This window comes from Hirundo rustica, chromosome 6 (genome assembly GCF_015227805.2).
Source record: "Hirundo rustica isolate bHirRus1 chromosome 6, bHirRus1.pri.v3, whole genome shotgun sequence".
Lineage (NCBI taxonomy): Eukaryota > Metazoa > Chordata > Aves > Passeriformes > Hirundinidae > Hirundo > Hirundo rustica.
Window position 1 is genome coordinate 46,932,980 of NC_053455.1, and position 26,999 is coordinate 46,959,978.

A 26,999-nucleotide genomic window follows, 5' to 3' on the forward strand; every position below is an offset into this window, starting at 1 on the left:
TTCCTTCAAAAGTTATGGTATAACCCAAGTATAGTCTATTTGTTCTTACAAAATTAATTATGCTTTTTGGCAAGATAGTAAAGCAAATACTTCTAAAATATACTGCTGTATAAAAACAGATTAACTTGGGTTTCTGACTAAGCTTACTGAGGATCTAGAAGAGAAAGCCTGTCTTCAGTAGGATACAACTCAAAGCTGCAGAGAAGATTGCTAATTTGGGTTATCATTTTTCCTTCTTATTCTAAGAAAACACATATTTGCATTTCTCCTAGAGGCCTTGCTCATACTGATGTTCTGATGTGTTTCCATAATTCAAAATACGCTGATTTCTCTTTATACTCCCACACATCATCACTGATTAACACTGAAATGAAAATGCTAATAAAAATACAAAATGCTAAATAGATGCTTAAGCAGCCACAAAAACAGTAACCTTTGCTTAAAGTAAACTAATTTTTTCTCTATCTCTCACAGCAAAATAGAGAAATGTGAAAGTATCTGTGACCTTTGACAATAAATTGGGGTAGAAACTGATATTCAAGGGGTAGAAAAAAGCACAATTTGAACATAGTTTTATTTCACAGTACTTACTCAATACCTTAAGGAAATAAAGAAAAATCAGCTGTGAAAGATTCCTCTCAACTATCATTTGTTAAAAAAACCCCAACCTCTTGATTAGAATAAAAAGCACACTATGAATGGACAGTAAATCCCAAAATGTTAGCTTAATAACACAGTAATGCTTCAGACTAGCATTGGTTTATTGGTTAATAATCACAATAATCACTGAACATGGTGATGCTGTTAAGTGAGAAAGAGGGCTCCAGACAACTTTGCCATCACAGCACTAGAAAGGGATGCTATGCAAACCACATCTTTCAAGTTAACTCATCATATATTAACAGATAAAGCCAGAATAGCATGCATGGTCCATTTCATAACTCTTCACTTGGACACCGCTCTCATCCAGAGTCCTCAATCCTTCACACTGCATCATTCCCTCCACACCCACAGGCTGTTTTTCCCTCCTCCCTTACCCTCCAATACTGTCCTTCAAACAATGCAGCCTCACTATTGCCTTCTTCTGTCCTTCAGACCTGCAACACCAGAATATTTCCTTGAAAAAGTAGTTACAGAAGAGTCAGAAAGAAGCACCTACCTGTAGAGGAATTCTCAAAGTACTTTTGAGCATTTTACTGTTACTGTTCCCACCAGATGGTTACATTAAGAACCACTGTCATTTGCCAACCAATGTTCAACACAATAAAAGACAGTAACCAATACTTGAATTTTAGATCAGTCTATAGACAAAGACTCACATTGTGGTGCTGTCCAACAGAGACATGATACACTTTCATTCAGATGATACATTTATTAAATTAGAATGAAAAAGTTAATGTACTTTAGAGTGCAAGAAACATATTTGGACACTGGACCTCAATACAGAGAAACAATGTCTTTAGAATAATTACAGCAAAAAACATCCTCTGTACGGTATTACATATCAACCAAACAGGCAATAACGTTTATTGGGGCGGGGGAGGAACCCATTCAGTACCATCAGCAGATGCAAAGAGCAGTAGAGAAGTTACAAAGATCTAGCTAGACAAAAAAATGTTCCTACCTTTAGCAAGTTGAGGCTCTTGGCAGGACTCAAACTATACTGAGAGCACTAACTTTTAGAGATGCCTGTCTTATACAGCTGGTTTTGGCTCCAAGCTGCTGGAAGCTGTTGAGCAGAGGAGCAGCATCAAACACAGTATTACCCCATTAGCATTTTCTCAAGAGCTACAATCATGACTGACAATTTGTTTGCTTTAAATAAAAAAACAGACTTTCAGTTCCAATATCTGAATTTCACAGACCCTAAAATAAGTAAACACTCTCTGCCTTTTTTCATATCTCTCCAATTCAAACCTAACAACAAACAGCTCAACTGGAAGGATATGTATGCTGAAAAGCTGAGTAGGCTGATGATTTTGTTCTTTTTAACAAGAGAAAGTAGCACATCCTGTTGTAAGAGTTTCATCTCTAATGCTTAATTACATAAAGACAAAAAAATCCACAGAACAATATTTAAGTATAGTGTAAGATAATGAAATCCATCTACTGGCCATACTGCTCCTACATATCCTATTTTCAACTGATACTTGCACCCTGTTTTGCATAATATTTGCCTAGGAAAAAAATACACACTAAAAATATATCTAAGAACAGGAGTCTCCCTCAGAGGGCCAGAGTCCAGTTTATGAATAAACCTGGCTAGCTTAACTTTTGCACTTATCCCTCCTGGCAGTTAGGACTGGAAGGTGGTTTTGTTCTGTGCTTGAAATGGAGCTGTAATGGGATGCAGTACAATTTACCAGCCATTAAGTTGAACCATGACCACTTGCTTTTATGAAAAGCTGTATTGTGAATCCTGCCGTTTTAATATAAAAATTTATGTATGTACATTTTCCCTGAATTGTTCCATCCCTAGCAATTCATGCAATCTGTGTAAAACTTCGAGCACAGGACTCTTCCTGGAGGTATCTAAGCATGAAATCCTTATCAACATTCATCTTTTTGGGTCATGATGTCACAAAACACTGTGCTATGAAGAACAAATGCCTCTACATCTATTAAATCACAAAATTTATCATGATTGTAGGGAAGGGGCAAGACAAGTTGCTTGAAAAATACCCATTTAAATTTAGAAAACAAAAGTGTGGCAATTCTACAACTACAGCACACAGAACTGTAGCCTTGTATTTCATTATTCAAAATCCAATTGGAGGATGTTTAAAGAAAATTATGCTTTCAATGGGAAATTTAATATCTTAAGGAATTCATAACAAAACTTAAAACTGTATATTATGAAAAGACAGAAACTGGGATGATTTTTGGTGCTGTATTTTAGAAGTTGCAGTATTACTTTTAATGATTAAAAAAATAAATATTCATGCTCTACTGCCAGTGCTACCTAAAGGCTACTTGAATGTAGGTTGGGGGGAGGGGAGGGTAAAATCAGCTTTCCATCAGATAAAGAAAATATTTTAAGCATCGGATATAAAATAAAGTATGGAGAAGAAAAGAATATGGGTCGTCATTCCCTATTCCAAACCTGGCTTTAATGTTCTCATGAATCACTCAAGAGCCTACATTTCAAGTGTACATTCATTTCAACTCTTGGAAATATAAAGATCTATGGCTATTGTAGAAAGTATTTGAAATCAAACATTAAAGAGACAAAACAGCAACATTGCACATCACTGGAAAAATAAATTGGTGCATACTATTTAAAGTGCATTACTTTACAAAAACAGATTCCGCAGAAATTTGTCCAACAGGCGTAACTGGTGCATAACTGTATGATTCTGCAGCTCCAAAATCAATCCTTATTTGAAAAAATTACACTAACAATAAATACGAACACCTCTGCTGAGGATCAGACTGTAACTCAGATATGTTAAAATTGTCTCTCACAAATAATTTTATTTCCATCTCTATCAAATAATAATAAACTGACTACAGCAGCTGTAGTCTAACAAGTCACTGAGCAATTCGTAATGCCATTCTAAGACCCTGAAGCTACTTTTCATGCTTATTTCTAATTACAGGAAAAATACAATCATCTTCCCACTAATGTAAAGCAATAACTTTGCTGAAACACAGGTATAAAGAAAGAAGCCTTATAATCAGATAATAGAAATCTGCTTTTTTAATGTAAGACAACATCTTAAATAATTCTTTACGGCTTCAATAGTTTTCCAGGTGTAAGTATCTTTCCTTCTGCACTTATCCTTTGAGATAGCCACGGGAATGCAGAAGTAGTAGAGTGCAATTAACTGTGGGAGTACACTAGGGTTTAGTCCTGTTCTCTGCTACAGCAATACATACTGTATGAATTAAAAGTTACCTCCTAAGATTTTACAGATACATAACAATACTATGTGAGAGGACAAAACCCAAAATGCACACCAGAAAATATATTGCTTTGGTGCCCAATAACTAGATTGAACAGAAGATGCCCATTACAAATACCAACAGCACAACCTAGAAATTTAATTTAATAAATTAAAAATCTTCCATCTGAAAGGTGTGAATATCTCACAGTAGTAACTAAACACCACAGAATAAGAAAGGGTCTCTCTTTTAATCTCTGTCGAAAGTATGCTGCTCGCTGAAACCTAAATGCTTTTAACAAATCAGTTGTGTTTAAACAGCAAACCTTCCATGGAAAGGTGTTTTTTTTTCCCAATCTAATAAACACTAGTAAATCATGTACTGCATAGAGTTACTTTGTAAGTTTATGAAAAGGGTAGAGAAAGAAACAAAGCAGCATTATTCCCCATCCCATCAGAATATAGCCACACAGGGCACAGCTGAGTAAAGATGCTTCACTGCTCTATTGTAGGACATAAGCTAAACTGAGTACGTACAGACTGAGAAAGAAAGCGAAGAAAGGAGAAAAGGGGTAAAATCTGTCACACACGATGCACTAACAGAAAGCTGTTGGGAAATTCCTCCTCTAGCTAAATCCCTGGCTTGGCAAGTAAAAATAAGTGGCAACAAGGACGGGGACTATGCAGAAAGTGGGCATCTATGATTCTTCAGCCATCTGAAGTAAGGAATTGATAGCTGCATCCTTGTTCCCCCTCTGAGCTTCTAGCACTGAGCGGATTACTTCCCTGTCCATGTTAGGAAACATGTCCTGGATAGATTTCAGGTCCTCTTCATTACACAGGTGCTGAGGGTTGACCGCAGGAGGTGGTATTGCCACTGGTACCATGCCTGGATTACAGACTGCAGGCATCCCTACAGGTTAAAAACAGAAGAAAGCAAGCCACAAAACATACATTAGCAGAGAGGAAAAGAAAAACAAACCAACCAACCAACAAACCCACAACAAAAAACCCTGTGATTTTGAAGACAAAAGCAGCTCATGACTTGTCCCAACCCACCAACTTCAGCATTTATTTATTTTAACATGCACTCCAGAGGAGGAAGAAGATTGCAGCAATTATACCTACACTACTGCAACTGGAAAATATTTTTCTGGAGCAGGTTCTCTCCTCAAGGTTATATTCCAGAAGTTATAAACTACAGTATGGCAACAGGTATTGTTCAAAATCAGGTACAATTTGCATTAAACAGGTTCACACATATTTCACTAACCAAACACTAAGCTCATCACAGAAAGGTGTGGTTGGTTTTCCCCACTTCATATTTTAGTTCCCAGTGTATTTATGTTGTGATGAAAAAAAATGGATTTACATAGCTGATATTTAGAAAGACAATGAATGCAATCTCCAGCATATTCAAAGGAAAGCAAAGTACTTTGGTCCACTAGGAGACTGGACGACACAAATAAGCAATTTTTAGCAGATGTTTTTCCTGGCAGAAGTTCCATCCAGTCTGCAAAGTCACTACGTGGCAAAAGAGCAACACCTCTAGGGCACACACTGCTTTGCTCATCTCTCTTCCAAAGGACAAAATTCATCTGACCTCTAATTTTTCATTAACTTCATGTATATCCAAATAAAGCACTGGCAGTTTACAAACTCTTAGAAAATGAGTTTTCCTATTCCTGTTAAAAGAAACTACTAAACAAAATCCTTTCTTCATCACATAAGAACGTTTATCATTAAGCACAGAACCATTGCTGAAAACACTACATTTTGTTCAGTATAAAACTGAAAACAGATAATAGTATGTATCTACAGTCTTTTGTTATCACATCTGAAAATTGTGTATTTCATTTCTTCTCTATATAATTTCAGATCATTGATTATCTTAGTCCTTTATGTGTTAGCTTCTGCAGTTATCCTGCAGAATTTCTAAGCTAGGGCATGGAGAACTACAGGCAGCTAAACAGAAACAAGTTCTAATATCGGCTCTCTATTTGCTTTCAAGCATTTATGCACTGCTTCAGAGACTATTCACCTGATATTTTTATAGAGTAGTCTACAAAAATTCAAAGACCTTCATGTACAGTAATGACCAAATTGAGAAATTGTCACCAAATAAGTATTAGTTAAGATTACTTAAGAATAGTCTTTACACATACTTTAACACCAGACTTAATATATAATTTTGTTTCCCTTTTATTACAATGAAACCAGCACCAGTCAAAGAGGCTTCAAAAACTGCTGAGTTTTTATTTTGACAAATTGTCTTAGTCCCCTCACTTCATTTTTTAAGAAATCTGATACACCTCACCAAAGGAGGTGCATCAAATTCAACTCCCTGCATTAGATCACCTATTTTATTTGTTCATTAGCTTTTTAAAATAGATATTAAACTACAAGATTACCTTTACTGTATCAGAAAATTATATGATAGAAAGAATGCTTAGGAAATACCATTTTCAAAAGGCAGCTGAGAAGGTGATACAGACCATACCGCTCTTTACGTATTCAAATACCTATGCATTTTAATATACAGGCTTTTCCTACACAAACATGTCACTTCCTCCTAAAGTTTACCTAATTAGATGTTTGGTTTAAAGCAGTTCATTCTAGTCTTCTTGGGTTTTAATCATTCTATACAATAGAGAAAATGGCTACTTCAAGAATGTTTTTAATAGGAAGTTCACTTTGCTATTCTCCAGTCCTCTGAAAGCAAGACTTCCTTCACCTGTTATGGTTTCACATTCCAAATAGGTATTCCTGAACTACCTTACATACTTGCATCTTTATTATTATTTAATTACACACATGATTCCAGGCTTTCTGCTTCCTCAAAATAAATAACTTCTGCTTTTTACACATTTCATCTTCAAAAGCCTTGTTACTCAGTTTCATAACCAGTTTAGATTTAACATATGATTTAACACTTTCACAACCCCATATATGGGAGATCTACCAATCTTTGTCAGACTCATACTTTACTTTACACTTCTTAGGATTCTCTGAGTGTTGATTTTGAGGTTTTTTTTTAATTTGGTACAAATTTTCTTTGAACATCTAACTTCTGTTTACACAGTTTTAGTTCAGCTGTTTGCTTTCTGTCTATGACCTTAATTACTTCTTTGTAAGTTAAATAAAGGATAAACTATTTGCATCATTAACCATTATACATCTTCAAAATAAGATCTCCTTTTGATAACCAGCTTTCATATATTACCCAGAACTAGATCAGAGGCTGCTTCTCTTCTACTGAATTCTGACTAACTGCTCAAAAATTGTAACATCAAAAGTGCCTCTTTGCAGTCTCGTCTCTCTAAACATAATGATTTATGTACTTATGCGACTGAAAATATTGCAATTACTTCTAATCAGACCTAACATCTAAAAAAAGAGCAAAGAGCAGTTTCAATACTTACCTTGTCTCTTCAATATTTTCTTCATTCTAACTATTTAGTCAGAAACGTCTATACTGACTTTAACCTGTACAAATGTTTTTAGCATCCCAGTGACTTTTTTTTCTGTCAGCATAAAAATGCTGTATTATAACTCACATTCAAGGCTGGATGAGCTAAACACCAACTCTGGCTGACCAGGTACTCTAAGTGAACATAGTTTGACTGCAAGCACTGCATCCAGGATTTCACCTGATATACTCTTCTATTTCTTTCCTCAACCTAGACTCCTGTCCTATCTGAAGGGATTAATTTCTGATTTGTAAACACCTCTCTATTTATCAACGTTCTTCAATTTTGATTTCTAAAATTCCCCTTTCAATCATCTTAAGTTTTATTTAGAAGAAAAAGAAAGGAACCTAGAAGCTTTAATTCTAACACACAGGCTGCATCTACTCAAAAAGATTCATACTGAATCATAATCTCATAAATTTGTTACCTGCACACTGGAACCATATTTCTGCCCAGCCATCTGCATCACACCTCTGCCACAGGTATCTGTCACCTTTTCTGCACCACCCTAAACCTTGGTTCCACAGCTTTCTATGGCAGGATCAAGGTGCCTGGAATTCTGTCTGGCACTGTGTTTGAATACACTGCCCATCAGATACCCTGGAGGCAAACCACTGCGCAGTCCTCACCGACACTGCAAATACTCTGCAATTATCCAAAAGCATTTTGCACTGCCTCTTCTAGAGCTTCAACAAATCTCAACTCATTCCTCACACTGCCTACAAACAATGTAGGCATTTAAAAGGGGCATAAGATGTGTGGCCTCAAAAAAACATAAAGTTGCAAAGTACCGGAAAGAACTGAGCAATAGAAGTTATGTTTTACTTCTAACATAAACTTCCCAATATTTTTTACTAAGTCTTCAACACCCGAAGGTTATCCAATAATCAGCCTAAACAGTTTATGAGCTGTCCATATAGGAGGTCAGGTTAAAGTATTAATCCAAATGGAACATCAGGCTCTTTTCTCAAGCACCACAGCATCCTACAGCTTACTAATACTGTTTCAGTGTCTTATCAGTGCCAAAATAAAATTAAGATTAGAACACAGATTTCCTTACTGCTTTTATCAAAAATAGGTCATTATGAAGCCAGACATCTGGACAGGCAGTACTCAAAAAGCATTTCCAATATAAATAATCAATTTAAGATACAAGGCATTTCTTGACTGCATTGTTTTTCACCAAGGATTTTCAAAATCCATTTTCTCAGCTCTTATAGTTTTAGCTTGTGTGGTCTACAACTAGACTGCACACAAATGGAGGTAATATCACAGATTTTTAATAAATACCTCCATGATAAATGCTTACTTTTCATGAAGCTCAACATCCAAGATATACAAATACCAGTTTAAGAGTACTTTGGGTCTTTCCGCGCTCAGGCTAAAAGCATCTATAATTTCTGATTTACAAAATAGTAAGAAAGACTTAAGCATAAACCCGAAGAACTATGCACTGAAATTTAGCAGACACATATACGCAGTCATTAGAGAAAGTTATAATAAGCTTCCAAATTATCAATGTTCAGTAAAAAGCTGCTTTAAGTTAAAAACCTTGTATCACTGAGAGGTGAAAACTGGAACTAAACAATATGAGAATCCACTATCACTGGAATTGTGGACTCCTGTGTTACTGTCAAATATTAGGTACATGTTATAAATCAGAAGAATGGAGCACTGTTTTCCAGTTCAGTGAAATGGCAATGGCAAACATGCTGGCATAAGCAGTGACATTCCAACACATGAAACAATAGTAAGTCAATTGCTATAAGCAGCAATGAAAGCAACAAAGCAGAATTATCAGGGTAGACTTTTTCCAACTGCATACAAGGCATTACACACTTGTAATTTTCTTTTCTTTTTCAGTCAAATGCCCTGTGTTTAATTTCTTAACTCATTATCACTCTGTCCCATGCATAGACTCTTTCAGAATAAACTCAGGAACCTTCTCAGCATGAATTCTTTCATTTAAAAGAAGAAACAGGTAAACCTGTTCTAAAAACAAAAACAAAACAAACAAACAAAAAACCACAACAAAACAAAACAACAACAAAAAGGCTTAATTATATTTGCTCCAGGAAAAAACTCACTACTAAAATATGCATGCCATCTCATTGATTTAAATGTTGCTTCTTTGCAAACTACTAGAAAAATTAAGTGCATGAAACAACAGAAAAATGCTAAAATTCCACTGCTCTGAATAAACCAAATACATTGTGACAACCACAACAATTTTATCTACAGCATTCTTGTGAAATTCAGGGCATCAAGAAATGACATCATATCCCACAAGAAGCCATTCTAAAATTTTCTGAATGTATAAATGACATATCTCACAAGAAGCCATTCTAAAATTTTCTGAATGTATTTGATTGAAGACCAATGCTATTATCAAAGATAGCAGTGTCACAGCATCTTTGCACAGTTCAAAATCAAAAGTGTCACAGTAAAGGAAGTCTAAAATGAAGGAAAATTGATTTCCTGTAACACGATTTGCCTTCCAAATTCTATCCAGGTACTTGACATGGATCTAAAACAGAAGTGCATGAAAAATATGCACTGATGAAAAAAGTGTCACTTTTTAAAAAGAAAGTTTATTGGAGATTAATTAAGGAAATTAAAACTAAGGCAATTAGCAGGTTGTCTTCTCAGTGTCATTGCAGAACTTTGTTTTTTACATTCATGTTTACCAGAAGTCCCAACATTACCTGCTTCTCCACTAATCTTGCACTAGCCAAACAACTGCAAGAATTATGTTTGTCTTCTAGAAAACCAATACTATCGCCTAGTATAGCTCACTGACATACAACAGCTTCAGAAGAATAGCATAACATCACATTATAATCATCAACACTTATCAGCAATCATTTCAACCATTATAGCTCAAAGCTGAGCAGATGCCTTTAAAGACTTTCCAACAGGTTAGAGAGGCTTTGTTAATTTGCAGGAGATGCATTAAATTGTTCTAACTGTGACAACCAAGTGGCAATACCTTGTTATACAGTCTGCTGTAACAAATAAAGCTGTTTAGATGAATTCATGCAAAGACTCTTGAGTCAATGAGGATGGGAGTGGAGAAAAGAGCTTGGAAACTTACCCAGAGCAAAGTACTCAAGCCCTAAAGACAGGTGAAAATGAAGGGACAAGGGGAAAGGAATAAGACATGGGAAAGAAATATTAATCTATTTTTAAAAGGCTATTAATTTTTTACCTTCCAAAGATGAAAGTTGGATAAAATGAGGCAGTTGGGCAAAACCTAAACTATCTAATACTAAAAACCTAAATGCTGCTAGGATCCTGTCTCTCAACTAGCTTGCTTCAGCCCTCAGAACAAGTTTTCTAAATGTGTTGTTTATGCAGAAGTAACAATCAAGAGAAATGCTGCCAAAATAAGTAAGCCACCAGGTGTTTGCAGCAAGGATTATATTTTACAGACCACAAAGGACAACATACATCCATGGCTTTCTGGACAAATACCAGTAACATTACAAGCTAACCCATGATTCTCAAAAAGGACACTTGCAGGATTTACGTACACACACTCACAACCTTGCCTCAATGAAAAGTGATATTCTTGACTCAGACAGGACCCAGAAACATACCAGTTTTTAACATACTTTTAACTTGGGAGTTTATAAAATAAGTAAAAGCAAGTTTCCTATTTATCCCATGAATATTTAGCTTATTAGAAATATAGCTTGCTTATTGACCTATCATTTTTTAGCTCACTATCTCTGGTACTGTTTACTACAAGAAGATACTGCAAACACCAGTATATCAAAATATTCTACAGTTTAAATTAAGTAAACTTTAGGAAATGAAACAGGAAGAGGTGGTAGATAAACTCAACTTCTGTAACAACAACAGGGTTCACAAATTCTTTTTATTTTTGCATACCAAATCCATAGATATATCAACTATGGGCAGCTATAGCTTGTAGAATTTTTCAATTTTAAAAATTTTGCAATTGATTATCATGGCATAAGAATATACTATGGCCACTTCTGTTCTTAACACAGCTCCATCTACCACCAAATGTGAGGAAATGAGCATTACTTTTGTTCATCTGCTTTACCACAGTGACTACCTGCTTGTTTCTTCTGTTAACCTCAGCTTGTATGACAGAGCGTGAGAGTAATTAGCTGCTTTAGCATTAATTAGAAGGCCAGTTAGTTAGAAAGTTAGTTTTGAACAGAAGTTTTCTTTTACAGAAAAACAGCTTGGCATTTGTGAGACACCTAGATTTGACTTAACCATTGCTCTTTAAAGCACAGTTATTTTGGAGAGTTAACAAGTAACTGTTAAACCCATCTGGATAAGCATTTTAATCAATCCATTCTACTTCCATCATAGATAAGGCTTTGATTCTGACAGTCTTCTACAGAAGAATCCCCTTCACTTCAAATATAATGTTCAATGACACGCTTCCACTCTTCAGAAGGAAAAGCAGAAGTTGTTTACTGACTGCATTAATTTAGCTGCACGGCTAAAAAACCTGAACTAAGAATATGCAAAGCAGGAGCAAGCTGATGTCCACTACGCTTCCAGAAGCACTCTCAAAAGGAAGAGAGCAAACACTGTGTACAGTGTTACAAAGGAAATATGGGCCCAGAAGACACAAAGAGTGTAGTTGTGCAAGGAAGATCAGCATCTTGCATGCACCTTTCTTTAATAGTTTACAGAATACAAAAGGAGCATCTAGTTCAGTACACAGAAAGTATTTCAAAAAACTCTAAGACGTCTTCTAAGATGCACTATTGTTTCCTTTTATAATTTGAAATTACTTTTATTAAGCCATTAAATGTATGAAAAAGCAAAAGTATTCTGCAGCCAAGTCACTTTCCAACTCCAAACCTAAACATCCATCTAATTATTATGAGTGGGTCATTGATTAGTGAGTAAGTCAAAGCTTTAGAACTCACAGTGCTTTGGGAAATTTTGATGATGTCCACAGAAATTCTAGAACAGCAAACACAAAGCACAGTAATATTTTAAAAGAGTCAAAAATACCAAATGTAGGTCAAAGGTGGCTTGTAAAAAATTTGACATTTATGAAGTCAAGGAAGCACACTCAAGCTTTCCCAGAACAAAAGAAAAGTTCCAATCCAGGGGTGGAACTTTGCGATGCTTTAAAATTACACGTCACAGATGCAGGAAGAATTCTGAATACAAAACAGTATTATAGTAGCAATTAAAACAAATATGCTGGATCTTGGTAGAAGGGCAATGACCACCACATAGACCTCAAATGCTTAGCTGCTAAAATGTCAGACATTACTATCACTTGCAAATTATTTGTTATTTCTTCACTTTTCCAAATAGAAAATATTCTCAAGATAAGTAATTTACAGAACATCATGATTTGAAGGTCCAGTACTTGAACAGCATGTTCGAAGGTCTACCAGTCTATCTGTTCAGTTCTATGTCTAGTTTCAATTATACATAAAACTAGTCTCTGCTTCATTTCTTCTGTTCATACTCTAGCACAGAAATTTTGTAATATGAATATTCTCATTTTGATCTATTCAAGAATTTTGCTAGCACTTTCTATTGGATCTTTACACTACAAACAAGATGACTGTGTTTGAAGTTCACTACAGAAGGTCTGGATTACCACAACAGAATCACCCTTTGGAACGTACATTCCGGTTCTAAGCACTTCACTGGCAAGACTTAAAATCTGACAATTAAGACACAGAGATTAAAAAAAAAAAAAAAAAACAAAACACTTAAAATGAAGCAAACTGCATGTTTTCATCAGGGAATAAAGCATGCAGCCCAACTTTTCCATATTTTGCTCTAACTTAACTCTGTAAAAATGAAACAGGAGGTATGATTCCTAACTTACATATCCAGTTTTCTGTTGATGAGGTTTGTTTTTACAGTGAATGGAATTTTAAATTCAATCATCTCCCAGCCTTACAAAAGAAAAATATATATATATCTGTTGTGTCATCCCTTAGCACTTCAATTATGGCTCACACACACTATCATTCATTCATAAATTTGCATGCAAAGGTGAAAATATGTGAATTTCTCTCTTACTTTCTCTGAAAAGTATACATACTTCTGAATAGATAGCTGTAGAATAAACTGGGAGTTTTAAGAGCTGTAAGTGAAACACAAACTCAACTGAACTTATCAGGTCCCTAAGCAGGACAAATTCAAACTTATTTACATACTTTAAACTTTTCATCTTTGACAGAAAAATTACAAGCGTAAGTTAACACATCTTTCTCTACAAATCCAAAACTCCTCAAACCAACCAAAAGCACTGACAATACTTGCTGTCGTTATGTAAATACATCAAAAAGAGCTATCTCAGATCTCCCTAATATTTTTCATTCACTGAGCTATGAATACTTCACATGCTGTGTAGCAAGTTTCTTTCCAACAAAGCATCTTCAAAGACCACAGAAAAATTAATCCGGTTGTCGGCTACAGAAGCTGCAGTTCTGACAGCACAATTCATTTGGGGCACTTTCTCAAGTGCAAAGAGCTTCAGACACGGCTTGCCACCACTTATGTAGGCACAACTTAAGAGTGCAACCTGCTAGATAGCTGTTCAGTGACCTGATCAAAGTATAAAATAAATACTCAAAACCAGAAGCCTTCACAACTTGATAGACATTTTAATATGTTTAATCAAACTCATGCAGCTCTATTACACAGGGTACAAGACTGAAGGCAGACCTATACTTAATTTGTTCCCTCTTCTCATACAAATATATTCCGGGATAAGTGGTTAAAATGAAACAGTTAATAGCTTCCTTTATATTCTGAAAAAACAGGAATATTTATTCTTATTTATTTCTGCAACATTCTTCATCTGGACAGTTCATAACCTTCAACGAGAGAAAACATACCTGCTATAGGCACATATCCAACTCCTTGCTGATATACAGTGGGCATCAGAACCACTGGCTGGGGCTGCATCATCATGGCAGCTGGCAAAGACTTGACAGAAAAGGCACAGATCAGAAGAAATTAGAACAACTCAGGAAATAGCAAAAAAATGCCAGCAATTAAAAGTGTTTGCAAACAAGTGATCACATTGCAAATCCATGTTCAATAGTACAATGTAACTATGCTGAGTGCTAATCTATAGTAAGCCAAAATCTCTGGCAAACTAACTGAACTACCATCTTTCAAATGACAACTAATTTGCCTGTGAATCAATAAAAATACATCACGTCAAACTCACTTTTCGCAAGAGTGATGAAATGTTATCAAAATGCATTACTTTAAAATACAGGTTTAATCAGCTTTCATGCCTTAGTCTTGTGAAATTAATATACAACATACTTATTAGAAATTAAATATTAGAAAAAATCTGATTTTTGTTCTTATTTTTTATTTTTAATAGTAGAACACTGCTCCTTGAAGCAATTTTTTGTTTAAATCAATTATTTTTGAAGTAAAACAGTGATTTAAACAAAATATCACATTAACTCCATTCCCTTTCACCACCACAATAACTTCACTTATATTTCAGTTCAGTTTGATCCTTGAAAATAATGAATATTATGAACAGTACATTCACAGGGAGACAGTTTTCAAGGTTAATTATAAAGTCTTTTCTCCCTGGGGTAATGAAACAACTGTTCAGATCTGGGGCAGAATGTGAATTTCAAACAGCAGGGCATATCTCTTCCCAGCTGTGCACTCATCAGCAGCTTGGAACTTCTGAAGATATACAAGGGCAGTTGGAAGCATTCAGGGCTGCAAGTGCTACGCATTATCCAACAGCTACTTGAAACAAAGGTGATAGACTAGAACACTCCAGGAGCTGCTAAACAAACCAGTTTAAGTTCATGACCAATAGCACCAAATGAAAAGGAAGTGAAAAATATGTCATCTGAAAGAGCCTTCAAACTACCCAAGAAACACCTAAGACAGAAAAGAGTTTCCGTTATTCTGCTTTTAAACCGACATGAATTTTTAAAGATTTGGGGAGGAAGTTATTGTTAGATTCCACAAAACTATTTAAAATTATTATTATTAAATTAGAAATGGCAATGGACCATTTAGCTGAGGATTTCCTTTTTGTACGTATAATAGCACAGTGTTAAGGAAACTTTCCTGTCTGACCATCCAGGAGTCACTCCAGTCTCTAACTGCTGAGACCAAGGCCCCTTTGCAGTGGGTGACTCCAGTGACCCCACGGGTGCCCCTCTTGGTCCCTGCACACCCCACACTCACAGTCAGACAGGGTTTCCTCACCAGCTCAGCCCTGGGTTTCCCACGGCAGTGTCTCAGACATCTGGATCCCTAAAGCAATTTAACTGTGGTGCAGTAACACACAAACAGCTCAAGCTGGTGCCTCCAGGGCCCTGGGCTTTTACACCCTCACACTCTGTGCACCCAGATAGTCTGGGGTCCTCCTGCCAATTCATCAGCTCCTGCTGTGTCCCAGTGTCCAGTCCCCTGGCCTGTGCCACAGGTCCCTGTGCCCTGTGTGGTGCAAAGGGCCAGCACCAGGTCATGGTCCCTTTCCTGGGGCTCCCACCATGTCCCTCAGCCAGGGCACAACCTGCAGCTCTCACTGCAGCTGCATACCCAGTACCTGCTCTCTCAGTGTACTCCTCGACAACAGAAATAAGCTGGATTTTTGTAACTGCAAAACAAGATAAATACCCATTTGCCACCTCACCACAAAGTATTTATTGTCTTTACAAGCATTTTTGATTGATAGCCCCAGAGTTAGGTATAATTATTTTAAATGCCAACACACAAACACCCAGTATGGTCCAACAGATCTACTTCAGTCTAAAATATCTCCCTCCCACTAGTTAAGAAGCTTCTCTCCCTTCCCACCCCAAACTCGGCTTACCGTGTATGACATAACCAGATTAATCATTCCTTCCTTGTCATCACCTTGCCTTCCACTCAAGCTATACCATTCATCCTCCACATTTCCTTGTTTCAGAGACTCAGGAATTGTAATGTGTGTCCAAGCAATGCGGTCATCCATTGAAAAGGCTCTCTGAAATATAATTTGAAAAATATTACCAAATGAATTGTCCTGAAAGAAAACCCAAACTTAAAATTATCCTTCACTACCACTTCAGTTTTATGCTATTAACTTTGTTAGTTTTATTCCCTTTGGAACTATTGAAATGTCAATAAATGTTTTGGCCATCTACTTTCCAACAAGGATGAAGGACACTTGAAGTGGGATTACAGATTGACTGCAGATATTTAATAGCAAGAAATTGAAAACTTGAAGCAGAACACTAGAAATACAGCATCCTAACATCATCATAGGCTATGTGAATCTCGTGACATCATATCAGAGGCCATTACATGAACATAAACAACTTGTTTACTATGATAGGCTGTGAACTCCAGCAGACAGGAGTACGGACCTGCTCCCCTGTTACAGCAATTAAACAGACACTTGAACGAATCAGCTAAGCCCTCAAAGCAGCATCCAAAGCTTCTCTGGTGCAATGACCACACAGCTGCTGCACAGTCATGCTTTACTACACACAGTGAGAGAGGCAGCAAAAAAAGGGCAAACCTAGACTTTAGCTTCAGCTGTATCCTTTTAGTTTCTCCTAATAAATCCTAGTGGCTACACAGAATCTGTATTTGACAGTTTCATTCTCAGGAATTCCAAGCTTGGGAAAGCTTCCAAGCTCTCCCTAGGTTAGAATAGCACTGAAGAATTTTTAAACAGCATTGTACAACAGGCTATTTTTAATAGGGACAGTGAAGGACATAAAGCTGCAGGGCATTTTGATAGCCAAGAGGAGTTTAAATAAGCAGTCAGACATCTTTTGCTTCTCTTCCTTTGCAGACAAGCCTGCTAATGTCCCTTTATCAGATACCAAAGAAAAGTAACAGTTCTGACATTCTTGGGGAAGGGCAAAGCCTTGTGAATTGCTGCTTTTGGAATTCTGAAAAATTTCTGTCATCTCCCAGAGAACAGAGCTAAGGAACTGTCTGTGCTAACTCATTCCTTTTTTGCAAGGTTTCACCCCAACCTCAGTCCAAGTTGGGGACAGGGAGGGGTAGAAAAAATATATAGTAGTTCTGACCTCATCAAATATCTCTAGATAAAAGGAGTCCACACCCGGGGGAACAGTGCACTGAATGACTTTGTTCCAGCGGGGGTTCTTGGCTCCATTATGTGCTGTTGGAGTTTCATACACAGCGTATCCCAGCCTTATTCGACAATATGGATCCATGCGCGTCATTCCATAATTCTTTGCCAGTTTGGCCTGAAAAGAAATCCAGGAAGTGTATTAACTTGAGAATTTAATTACTATTAACAATATTTGGTTCACAGTAAGAACCAAATATTGAACAAAGGGCTAGATAAAATTCTGTGACAGAGAGAAGAGAGTTTAAAAAAAAAAAAACAAAAAACAGCATTCCAATTAAAACATAAACTACTAACACAGTTAAGTGTCTGGGAGACCTTGAAAGGGAACATCTTTTTAACCTATTTATTGCAGAAAATACACACCTTCACTGTAGCTAAAATAAATTACTTTATACCAAAGCACAAAATACATGATTACAAGGACATTGTAAAAAGTTCAATTTTTCCCTGGGTATCTGATCTCCAAGATACAATCACAAGTGTAATGCCATAGGTAGCCTGTCCTCTTTCACTTAAGTTCTTTTAAAGAACTCCAATACCTTCAAGAATATCACAATCTAAAAGCACAACATGCAAAAGTAGTTCAGTTGAGGTAAACTAGTCACAGTAGATCATATGTTTCAAAGTGATTAAATGCTTATTTCAGCATGTGCATTTAACAGTAGTTAATTCAGTGGACAACTTAAGGCCTAACATTACTATAAAACAGATGCTGTTAGACTCCGAGGAGATCCAACATACTTTCGCTGTAACATCAGAAGACTAGAACAGAACAAGGTGATGACAGCCCTGAACACAACACTGAGTACTGCTGCACAGTTGTGCTCAAGCAGAAGTTGGGCTTTTTGCATGTGCTGTTTCTTTGACCAGAACTAAGTAGCCCATGGCTCTTTTTATAGTAAGACAAGTGACAAACCATGGTGCCCCATGGCATCTCCCACCTACAGGATGTTAACAGAACTCACAGCAGTTGAGGCCACGGTAACATTTAACACAAACGCTGCACCCCGGGCTTGGAAAGCCCTTTTCTCCTTCAGGGAACGTGCTGGTTCATCAATTCATACATTAGAGCTTGTGAGAAAGGTCTCAAACTGTTTCTTGTAAATGCGGACTTAAAAATAAAACTAAGGAAGTTGGCACCCAAACTAAGCACTATCTATACTCTTGATTTGTGGGATTAGACAGTTTATCAAACCTTCAGAAAAGGCGATAATCAGCTGTGCTTAGACAAACTCACTACCACCCCTATGTATCTGCAAGAAAAGCAAGCAGTAAATTACCTCCCCAAAAACTTTTTCTGATCTTCCATCAGCTTATTAGTAACAGAATTAAGGCCTGCGGTCTGATATACTTTATCAACACTTATTTAAATACAGTACACTTCAATCAGATTTTCATCTTCTATGGATTAACTATGCCAGGGCAAGCCTCCTATCCAGAATGCCACTTGTCTCAATATACAGCCAAGATATCATAGCATTCCCACATAAATTCCTAGACAGAGTATCTCTTGTCTGTTGTACCGCCATTCTCTTAGCCTGACAGGCTAAGAGAAGTGCACAGACAGGAATCTCGAAGTTCAACAAAGGAAAAACAATATATATGACTGTAAAACTTTGGGCCAGCTGGCTGGAGAACAGCTTTGATGAGAAGGATATGGAACAATACATAAGGGAACTGCAATTCCCTATTATATTCTGAAAATTACTAATGTCTTCCAATATTACGTACAGGAACTACAGGCAGTCTCTGAATTCAAGTTTTCAGAGAAATCTGTTCACTGCAAAAACCCCCATGAGTTTATTTGATTATGTGCTATAATAGCAAGGTTTACAGGAAATCGCTGCACCAGGCAACAATGAAACATGAAACTGGACAAAACACTGATGTACAGAAAAATGAAGCTACAAAACCTGTAAGAATTACTACCCATTTACAAGTAATTTAGTAACTCAAATTCCAACACAAAATCTTTTCGCATCCACCAATTCAAAAAAATGCATGAATTATTTAAAATTACTTAATTGCACAAAGATGGTATCATTTATACCTGAACTACAGTAATACTGAGTCTTCCCACTGTACCCATTGCTCCTCCATACTGTAGCTGCTGAGCTGCCTGGGCATCCAGCTGGATTTGCTGTTGCTGCTGAGTTGGTGTAATGCGAAGAAAATCTTGTGGAAGCTCACCAACAAATACCTTAAAAAAGAGAAGAAAAAAAGGCGACTTTAAGCTTTTATAATGGGAAAGAGAATATAAATCAAAGTGTAACAAATTAAGGAGAATTTAATCTTGTTTTGACAGCATGAACAAAGAACTAATTAAATGACAAAACTGCCAACTTATGTAGCAGATGTTCTCCTTTTCAGAAACAATAATTTCCAACAGGCCTCTGAAAAAAAGTAGGACAGAGCCAAAGGTGCTCTGCAACTGAACTTTGAAGTAGTCCATACAAAAGTCAGAACCACTAAGTTTTACAACACATGCAGATATTATATCTGATGGCATCCACTTCTTTCACTTATTCATCAAGCACATTGTGTCCAGTCATTCCTGTGCCAAGACAGACCACAGTGCTTTCATCTGAAAGGTCACTTCCAGTCACCTTCAAGACAGACTGTAAAACAGGATTTCTTATAGACCAAATCCTGCAACACAATAAAGATGTCCTAATGCTTTTCCAGTGTTAAACAGAGCCAGCCTGCAACTAAACTTGGTGACAAAATTCCACCACATTCAAAACAACAATGTGGGAATTAAAAATCTGACCTATCATGAGAATGAGCCAGGACAAACAGTAGTACTAGATAACTTCTGTCACATGAGCCAATATGAATCAGCTCCCCATGGATTTTCTTTTAGCTTTATAGTATAAAGAGAAAGTTTCTATCCATTATTTGTCAATTCAACAACTCTGGTTGTTTCAAGGTTTTAAACACTCATGGAACATTATCAATTCAAATAAATTTTATCATTTTAAAATAATAAAGATCTATAATAAAATTCTAAAAGGCAAAAAAAGTGTCACAGAAAATGTATAACTAAGCTGCATTCATTTCTGCTGTCCATAGAGTGGATTACATAATTAATACAGAACTGTCTACCTCATCAAGACAAACGACAACTTCTCATGCTGCAATCCCAAGCAAGATTACTCAATCATGTATCTGCCAGATGCATGCCTACAGAACATAATTTAAGAAGCTAACAGGCCTTGAGGACATAGCTTTTCAAGATTACACAGCATGTGCATGCCAACATTGCATCTTGAAGACAGAAATTGCAGCTCTTGCCAAATCACACGTATGACTATTTTGTATGATTATCTGAGAGCCTCAGGATCCTGGCAACAGTAGGTGTCACACGCTAAAAAGGAAGTTTATCTGAAAAGTTCAGGAAGAAGCACTGATTGCCTGATGCTGGGCTACTGGGAAGCAGAGTAAAACTTTTTACTCTGCTTCCCCAATCAGTTTTACTTACAAGCACCTTAAAATTTTACAATTAAAAACCTAAGCAGCTGAAGTTTTAAGAAGTGGAAAGAAAAAAAATGGGCAGAGAGGGAGAAAACTAAGCTAGGAGTTAAAAATTAAAAAAAGTTTACTTAAGTTTGGCTAGCAATGAGACATGGTGTTATAGCAGCCTTCTAACTGGAATACATATAATTTTAAAATAAAACATAATCCATTTAGGCAAGATCTGAAGTGGCCCCAGAATTAGCAAGGAAATGGCATTTACAACACAGCAGGTCCCTCTCCACCCCTGGTCCTCCAAGAAGTTTCAAATCTGGTACTATTAGCACATCTAGGAATAGACAGCAAACATTTCCCATTGTCAGAAGCAATGGCTGCACCCCTGAAATCCCATTTCTGTATTATGCAAACTCCCTCTGTCAAACTCCCAGAGTCCTCTTTTGTCTCCACCTTTACATGGATATTGGAAAGCTGCAGTCATTCACAACAGAAGTCTAATAATAGCTTTTGCTTTTGAAATTTTCTTTCATAAAAGTTTGCCAATATCTGCTCCAAAATAAAATAAACAAACTAGTCTCTGTACTGAAGTCCAAAGGGGAAGAAGTCCATAAAGGAGACTAAAGTTTTCTTACAGGAGCTAAGCTGTAAGAAATTCTAGATTATTCAGTTACCTCACAAAAAACCACACTCGTAACCTAGAACTGTAGAGCTGACATACATAGAAACTAAACCCATCTAGTGTAAACTAAGTTCTCAAAAGATCTGAGTGGTAAACCCCTCCAAAAGGGAGGAGTAGGGAACAGGAGATACACACACTCATATATTCAGTTCTGACTAAGATTTGGCTCACAAGTCCTGGTGATACAGCCTGTAATATATCTAAGAGGTGCTTATTGAATGAAGTACATTACTCAGAATGTTCTTATACTAATTATCAGCTGATTCCATACTGATGGAGACAAATCACTATCATGCAATCTCCTTATCTGTAAAGAAAACAGATCAATTTACATCTTCTTCAAAACATTTAAAAGCGGGCACATAATTGCCGCCTCCCAACCTGAATTAAAAACACAAAGTTAGGTAACCAGAATTCAACCACAGCTTGTATTTTAAAAGCAAGGAAAACGTACATGACAAGGTTGTGTCACTGATTCTACTCCGCAACTGCTTTAAAAAAAAGGCACTTCCCTCTACTGTAAGGGCACTTCAGAAAGAATGTGAAATTCAAGTGTGTTCTGTCACCAGCTGCAGAATTAAAAATTAATTCCATTTAGCAATAGGACAGGGATGGGACTAAAATTCAGAAGACAAATTAAAAATAAGCCTGCCTCATAATCACTTCCTAATAAACTTTACTGACAGTATTGCATCTAAAAAATATGGATTATCTAGAAATAGAATAACATTGCCCCTCCCATCTGTTACAATCACCCAAAAGGTAGTTTTGTGGATCTTCAGAGTAGAATGCTGCAAGTATAAAAGCTGCATCTCAACTTCTCCAAACTGAACATGGTGTAATATTCTACAGCTACTTGATACAACTGAGGATGGGGCTGTCTCAGTCTCACCTTCCTGTTTCTTACGCAACACAAAATGGTGCCAGAGAGTTTTAAAGTGGGTCAGTGTAAAGACCTGACCAGAAGAAACAAGTGTTGGAGTGTGGGAAGACAGATAGATATAGCGCTAAAGGCAATCTTGCTCCCCATACATTACAGCTGTGTTAATTACCAAAGAGCTGTAACAGCCTTGCCCTCACAGCTATGGGTGTGATAAAAGAGTGAATTAGCTGGGAGAGGAGTCTGCTGGCAGTGCTGGGAGAAGGAAGGGACAGGAGGTCGTGTGAGGGACAGAAAGGGTAAGGCATCATGCAAGGGACAGGCAGGGTCAGGTGGTTGTGCCAGGCACAGGAAGGAGCGAGCTGGAAATCCAGAAGGAAGGTAGGAGAAAGAGCCAGAGCTGTGTGGAGATACTCATGGGACCGCAACATAGAAAAGGTATGAAAGCCTGTAAGACAACAAGGTACTGATGCTTAGAGCCCTCTGAAGTTTTTGAACGAGCACTCTTGAGTGCTGTGGCTATCTCAGCAATGACACTGGAGGTAAAGGGAATAGGAGGCAAGATGTCAGAACCTTCAACTCACTGATTCCGCAAGCACTGGCACCTGCATATGGGAGGAAAAAGGACAGAGCCTAACAGAGCCACAAATGCCCTGAGTTACAGAAACATTTGCCTGGACACAACATACTCCGGGAACCATAATTAAGGTTTCCACACTAACAACTACCAAGGAAGTCTAACGTGAAACTTCTTCAAAACATCGAAGAGCTTTAAACACCTAACTATTCAAAAATTTCTCACCATTCTCTTTTAAATGGTTTCACCATTTTTAAGAAAGAAAAAGTGAATGACAGAATTTTGAACTATTATTCTATGCTTTACATACTGAAGAAAAAATTGGTACCAGACAGGAAGCATCTAGAGGTCCTGAAAGAGCTGATATTTGTTCAAGGCTGCTCTTCAACATCTTTGAAAGGTCATGGAGATTAGAGGAACTCTCCTATAAGTAGAGAAAGACAAATCCCATACCCAGCATTCCAAAGGGCAAGAAGGATGGCCTAAGGAACCACAGGCAGGTCAGCTTCACTTCAGTCACTAAGAAATTCATGGAGTAAGTGCTTCTGGAAGACATTACTTGATACATGAAGGAAAAAAAGCTGAACAGGGATTAGGAATAACCAGCCTTTACCAAGGTTTTAAAAGAATAAAAAGCTGATGAGCTACCTGCTTTCTCAAAAACAAGACTATATGACTAAGGAAAGCGCAGAAGGTATCAAAGCTGGATCATTACAATCTGAATGGGTGAACTAGTGGATGGATGAAAAGCTGACTAAGGCATTGAGCTCAGAAGCTGAAGTTCAGTGGTTAATGACACTGAAGGCTGGTTAAAAGTGAAGCTGTTCAGAGGTCTGTATAGAAACTAACTTATGTGTCTAATATTCTTCCTCAGCAATAAAAGGTGAAGACAAAAGAAGTCCTTATCAGTTTTGAAGATGACATTAAATTTTGGGAGAAATGACTGGCATACTTGAGGACAGAACCAACTAGAGAGACAGAAGAATTCACTGGTGGGAATCTCATGAAATTCAACAAGGCCGAAGACCTGTACTTTGGCCAGAAAAATGCCTGGCACCAGTACAGACTGGAGAACAACTGGCAGGACTGCCTGTACCTCTACAGAGGTGGAGAGCAAGCAAAACATGGATGAGCAGAGGACTCTTACAGCAATGAATCCTAATAGAAAACTGCAGAGGACCAACAAGAATCCAGCTAGTGGGCTGAGAAAAGGAAACAATTGCTGGACCACACCTGGAATGCTACAATGGTTTGGGGCCAAGCAGTACATGAAAAATTATGAACTTCAGGGAGCCCAGCAAAGATCCACCAAGAAGGCCCATGAAAAGGGCTGGACCACTTGTGAGGCCAGACTGAGCACTTGTTTAGAATAGAAAAAAGTTAGAATGCACCATGTAGTAGTCTTCTGGTATCTGCAAGGAAATAATTGAGAAAACAGACCCAGGTTCTCTTCTGAGAAGCAATACAAAGAAAAAGAAGATCTCAATTGTTAACCTGAAATGAAGCAGATTTCATATTAAAAAAGAGGAGGGGGTAAAAATACCCACAAAGTACAGTAGGAACTATGGTATACAAACTTGAGCTAAAAATTAAGACAGAATGAGTGTCCATATGACATCTGTGTATATGCCTGGAGAAGTGAAGGCTCTGGGGAGACCAGAGCACCTTCCAGTCCCTGAAGGAGCCTACAAGAAAGCTGGAAAGGGACTTCTGACAAGGGCCCATAAAAAGTTTTGAAGCGTCTCAAGAACCAGACTCATCAGAGTAGTGATTATTAGGGAAATTAGGAGCAAAATCTATGCAGTCCTAGATTGGTACTCAATGTAATTTTGAAGGACCTGATGCATTGTCCAGCATAGTGGATAATCACAGAGAATAACCATGGAGCGTAATTTTGGGTATGACTGACTAGATAAGGAATCACAAAGTTCTGGTAGCTCAGTCTTAACCTAAAGCCTGGTCAAACTGTCTACTGGATTATTAATTAATACTTTCACTTGTAAAAGGTATCGCTTAGCAGTCCTTACATATTCAGCTGTAGTTTAGATTTGAAAAGCTGTTTTGTTCATAAAAGATTACAGATGTGAAAATATGCTAATTTCCATCCTGAAAAGGACCAGATATATTCTAGCAGAGTATTTACAGTAACAGGATGAATTCTGTTTCATCTGAAAAACTAAGCCGCAATAAGAATTTTTAATTACACAGCAAGTAAGCAGGATCACAAATTAGAAAGTGCAGGCAGAAAGACTGGCAACAGCCCACTTCAGTTTATTATGCGCATGAAACAACCTTGAATATTTTCTTTCTTGTTCAAACAGAAAGACTGAACTGTTTTAACCAGCAGTAAAGAAAAAAGTGGTTCCCAATCCTCTAGCACCATTTAGTGGCTATTCATTTGTAATGCAGTTGTGTATATAGAAACTAGTAGGATTTCACCTTGCTCTCTGAAGAGAATTAAGAAAGGCTGGAAGGTACCATATAAACACCCCCAGCTCTGAATGCCTGCTTGATATTGCATAATTTATTCATTCATTTGAAAACATTCAAATCTCTAAAGCAGGTAAGGAAGAAAAGCACGTACAACAATGTTAGCAACATGTTAAAAAACAAAAACAAAACCAAAACCAACAAAACTTGAAGCCCAGAAAGCCGAAGTTGCATGAGATAAATCATCACGTGCCTTTTGTCAGGCTTCAGTCAAGTTTAGGAAACAAAAGATTGCCAACAGATTATACAGGAGTACTGGGGAGATTCTAAAACAAAGCATCTACGAGAGTAACATTCAAGAAAGACCAGGCAGCTATGATAAATAAAACAAAAAAGGCACTTTAAGGAATAAAACTGACGACCAAATTACTGTCATAAGAAAAGTGACAGCAGTGCAGTTTTCCAAGATTAGCAGTAATTCACCTCGCTGTTCTTTCTACAAGGCTGCATAAATTAAAGAAAAAAGAAAGTAGCTGTTTCTACATAATAAAATAGAACAATGTTAATTTATTGTTTTTGAAAACCCCCTCATTTCACCATAAGCAATATCATATTGTCAATGACTACCAGATCCTTTCAGACAGGAGGAGCAGCACATCTGTCGAAAGCTCATGTTGTAACACCTCACACGTAGAACATCCCGGTGTGAGGTATGATTATCCCTGGGCAAAACCAGACAGTGACATATTCCCAGTAACCTGTCAGCACCACTTCCCAGAAGGCTGGTAAGTTGGTTTTCCGACGGTTCAGCTCCCGTCCAACACACACGCCTACATCCCACACTGAATACGCCGTTCCAGCTTTCAGGCGGCAGCTCCAGGGACAGCGGCCCGACCGTGCTCCGCTGAGCTGCGAGCACAGGGAGTTGCGCTCTGCTTCCAAAAGAAAGCAGAGCGGTTAAGTTCCGGTGTAAGCATTTCCCTCCTTGGGAAGGTTTCTGGGCAAAGAACGAGCAGAACAGCCGCCTCAAGGACTCCACACAGTTACGAGGGCCTTTCCCCTCCCCTTTCCCAAAGCTTCTTCGCAGGCGAGGAATCGAGAGACAAGGCACACTTCCCTCCCCCGCATCCGAGCAGCCTGGAGAAGATGAGAGGGCATTTCCTCTCCCCCTTCCGGGACGGCCGAAGACGGGACAGGGTGAGAGACACGGAGCGTCCTTCCCGCAGGGGCGCTGGCAGAGGCCGGGCGGGCCCATCAGGGTCTCCAAGCCGGGCCTCGCCCGCCCGGCGGGGCGAGCGGTAACAGGAGATAACCCCTGAGCGGGCCCCGCGGCGGCACCGCTCCCGCAACACTCACCGGGCCCCGCTGGGTGGTGACGGTGGTCGCCATGGCGCCTCGCCGGGGCCGCGGCCGAGACCCTTCCTCCTCCTCCTCCGGCCCCGCCAGGCCGCCGACGCCGCTCCCAGCCCCGATCCCGGTCCCGCCGCCCGTCACTCAGCA

The 26,999-nt window shown here is 38.0% G+C and overlaps 1 protein-coding gene across 3 annotated transcripts; it reads right to left on the reverse strand.

The window, feature by feature from the left end:
- Window positions 1-1,162: 1,162 nt before the first annotated feature.
- TOLLIP (toll interacting protein) lies at window positions 1,163-26,983 on the reverse strand. Of its 3 annotated transcripts, none has more exons than XM_040065959.2 (7): window positions 26,856-26,983; window positions 19,513-19,662; window positions 17,395-17,577; window positions 16,185-16,337; window positions 14,218-14,308; window positions 10,449-10,469; window positions 1,163-4,797 (listed from the first exon to the last, which is right to left on the reverse strand). In XM_040065959.2, the coding sequence occupies exons 1-7, from the start codon at window positions 26,886-26,888 to the stop codon at window positions 4,583-4,585; spliced, it is 846 nt and encodes a 281-aa protein (XP_039921893.1). In that variant the 5' UTR covers window positions 26,889-26,983; the 3' UTR covers window positions 1,163-4,582. The 3 variants fall into 3 exon arrangements, with proteins under 3 accessions (XP_039921893.1, XP_039921895.1, XP_039921894.1); XM_040065961.2 differs by lacking the exon at window positions 26,856-26,983 and adding an exon at window positions 22,505-22,609; XM_040065960.2 differs by lacking the exon at window positions 10,449-10,469.
- Between the last annotated feature and the right edge of the window lie 16 nt (window positions 26,984-26,999).

Bases quoted from the DNA above. Each gene is read 5' to 3' on its own strand.
- TOLLIP (XM_040065959.2), bottom strand. From the start codon at position 26,888: ATGGCGACCACCGTCACCACCCAGCGGGGCCCG. The intron at 17,578-19,512 runs GTATAAATGATA...ATTTCTTTTCAG, and splicing joins TCAGTATTACTGTAGTTCAG to GCCAAACTGGCAAAGAATTA. The intron at 16,338-17,394 runs GTCAGAACTACT...ATTATATTTCAG, and splicing joins ATCTAGAGATATTTGATGAG to AGAGCCTTTTCAATGGATGA.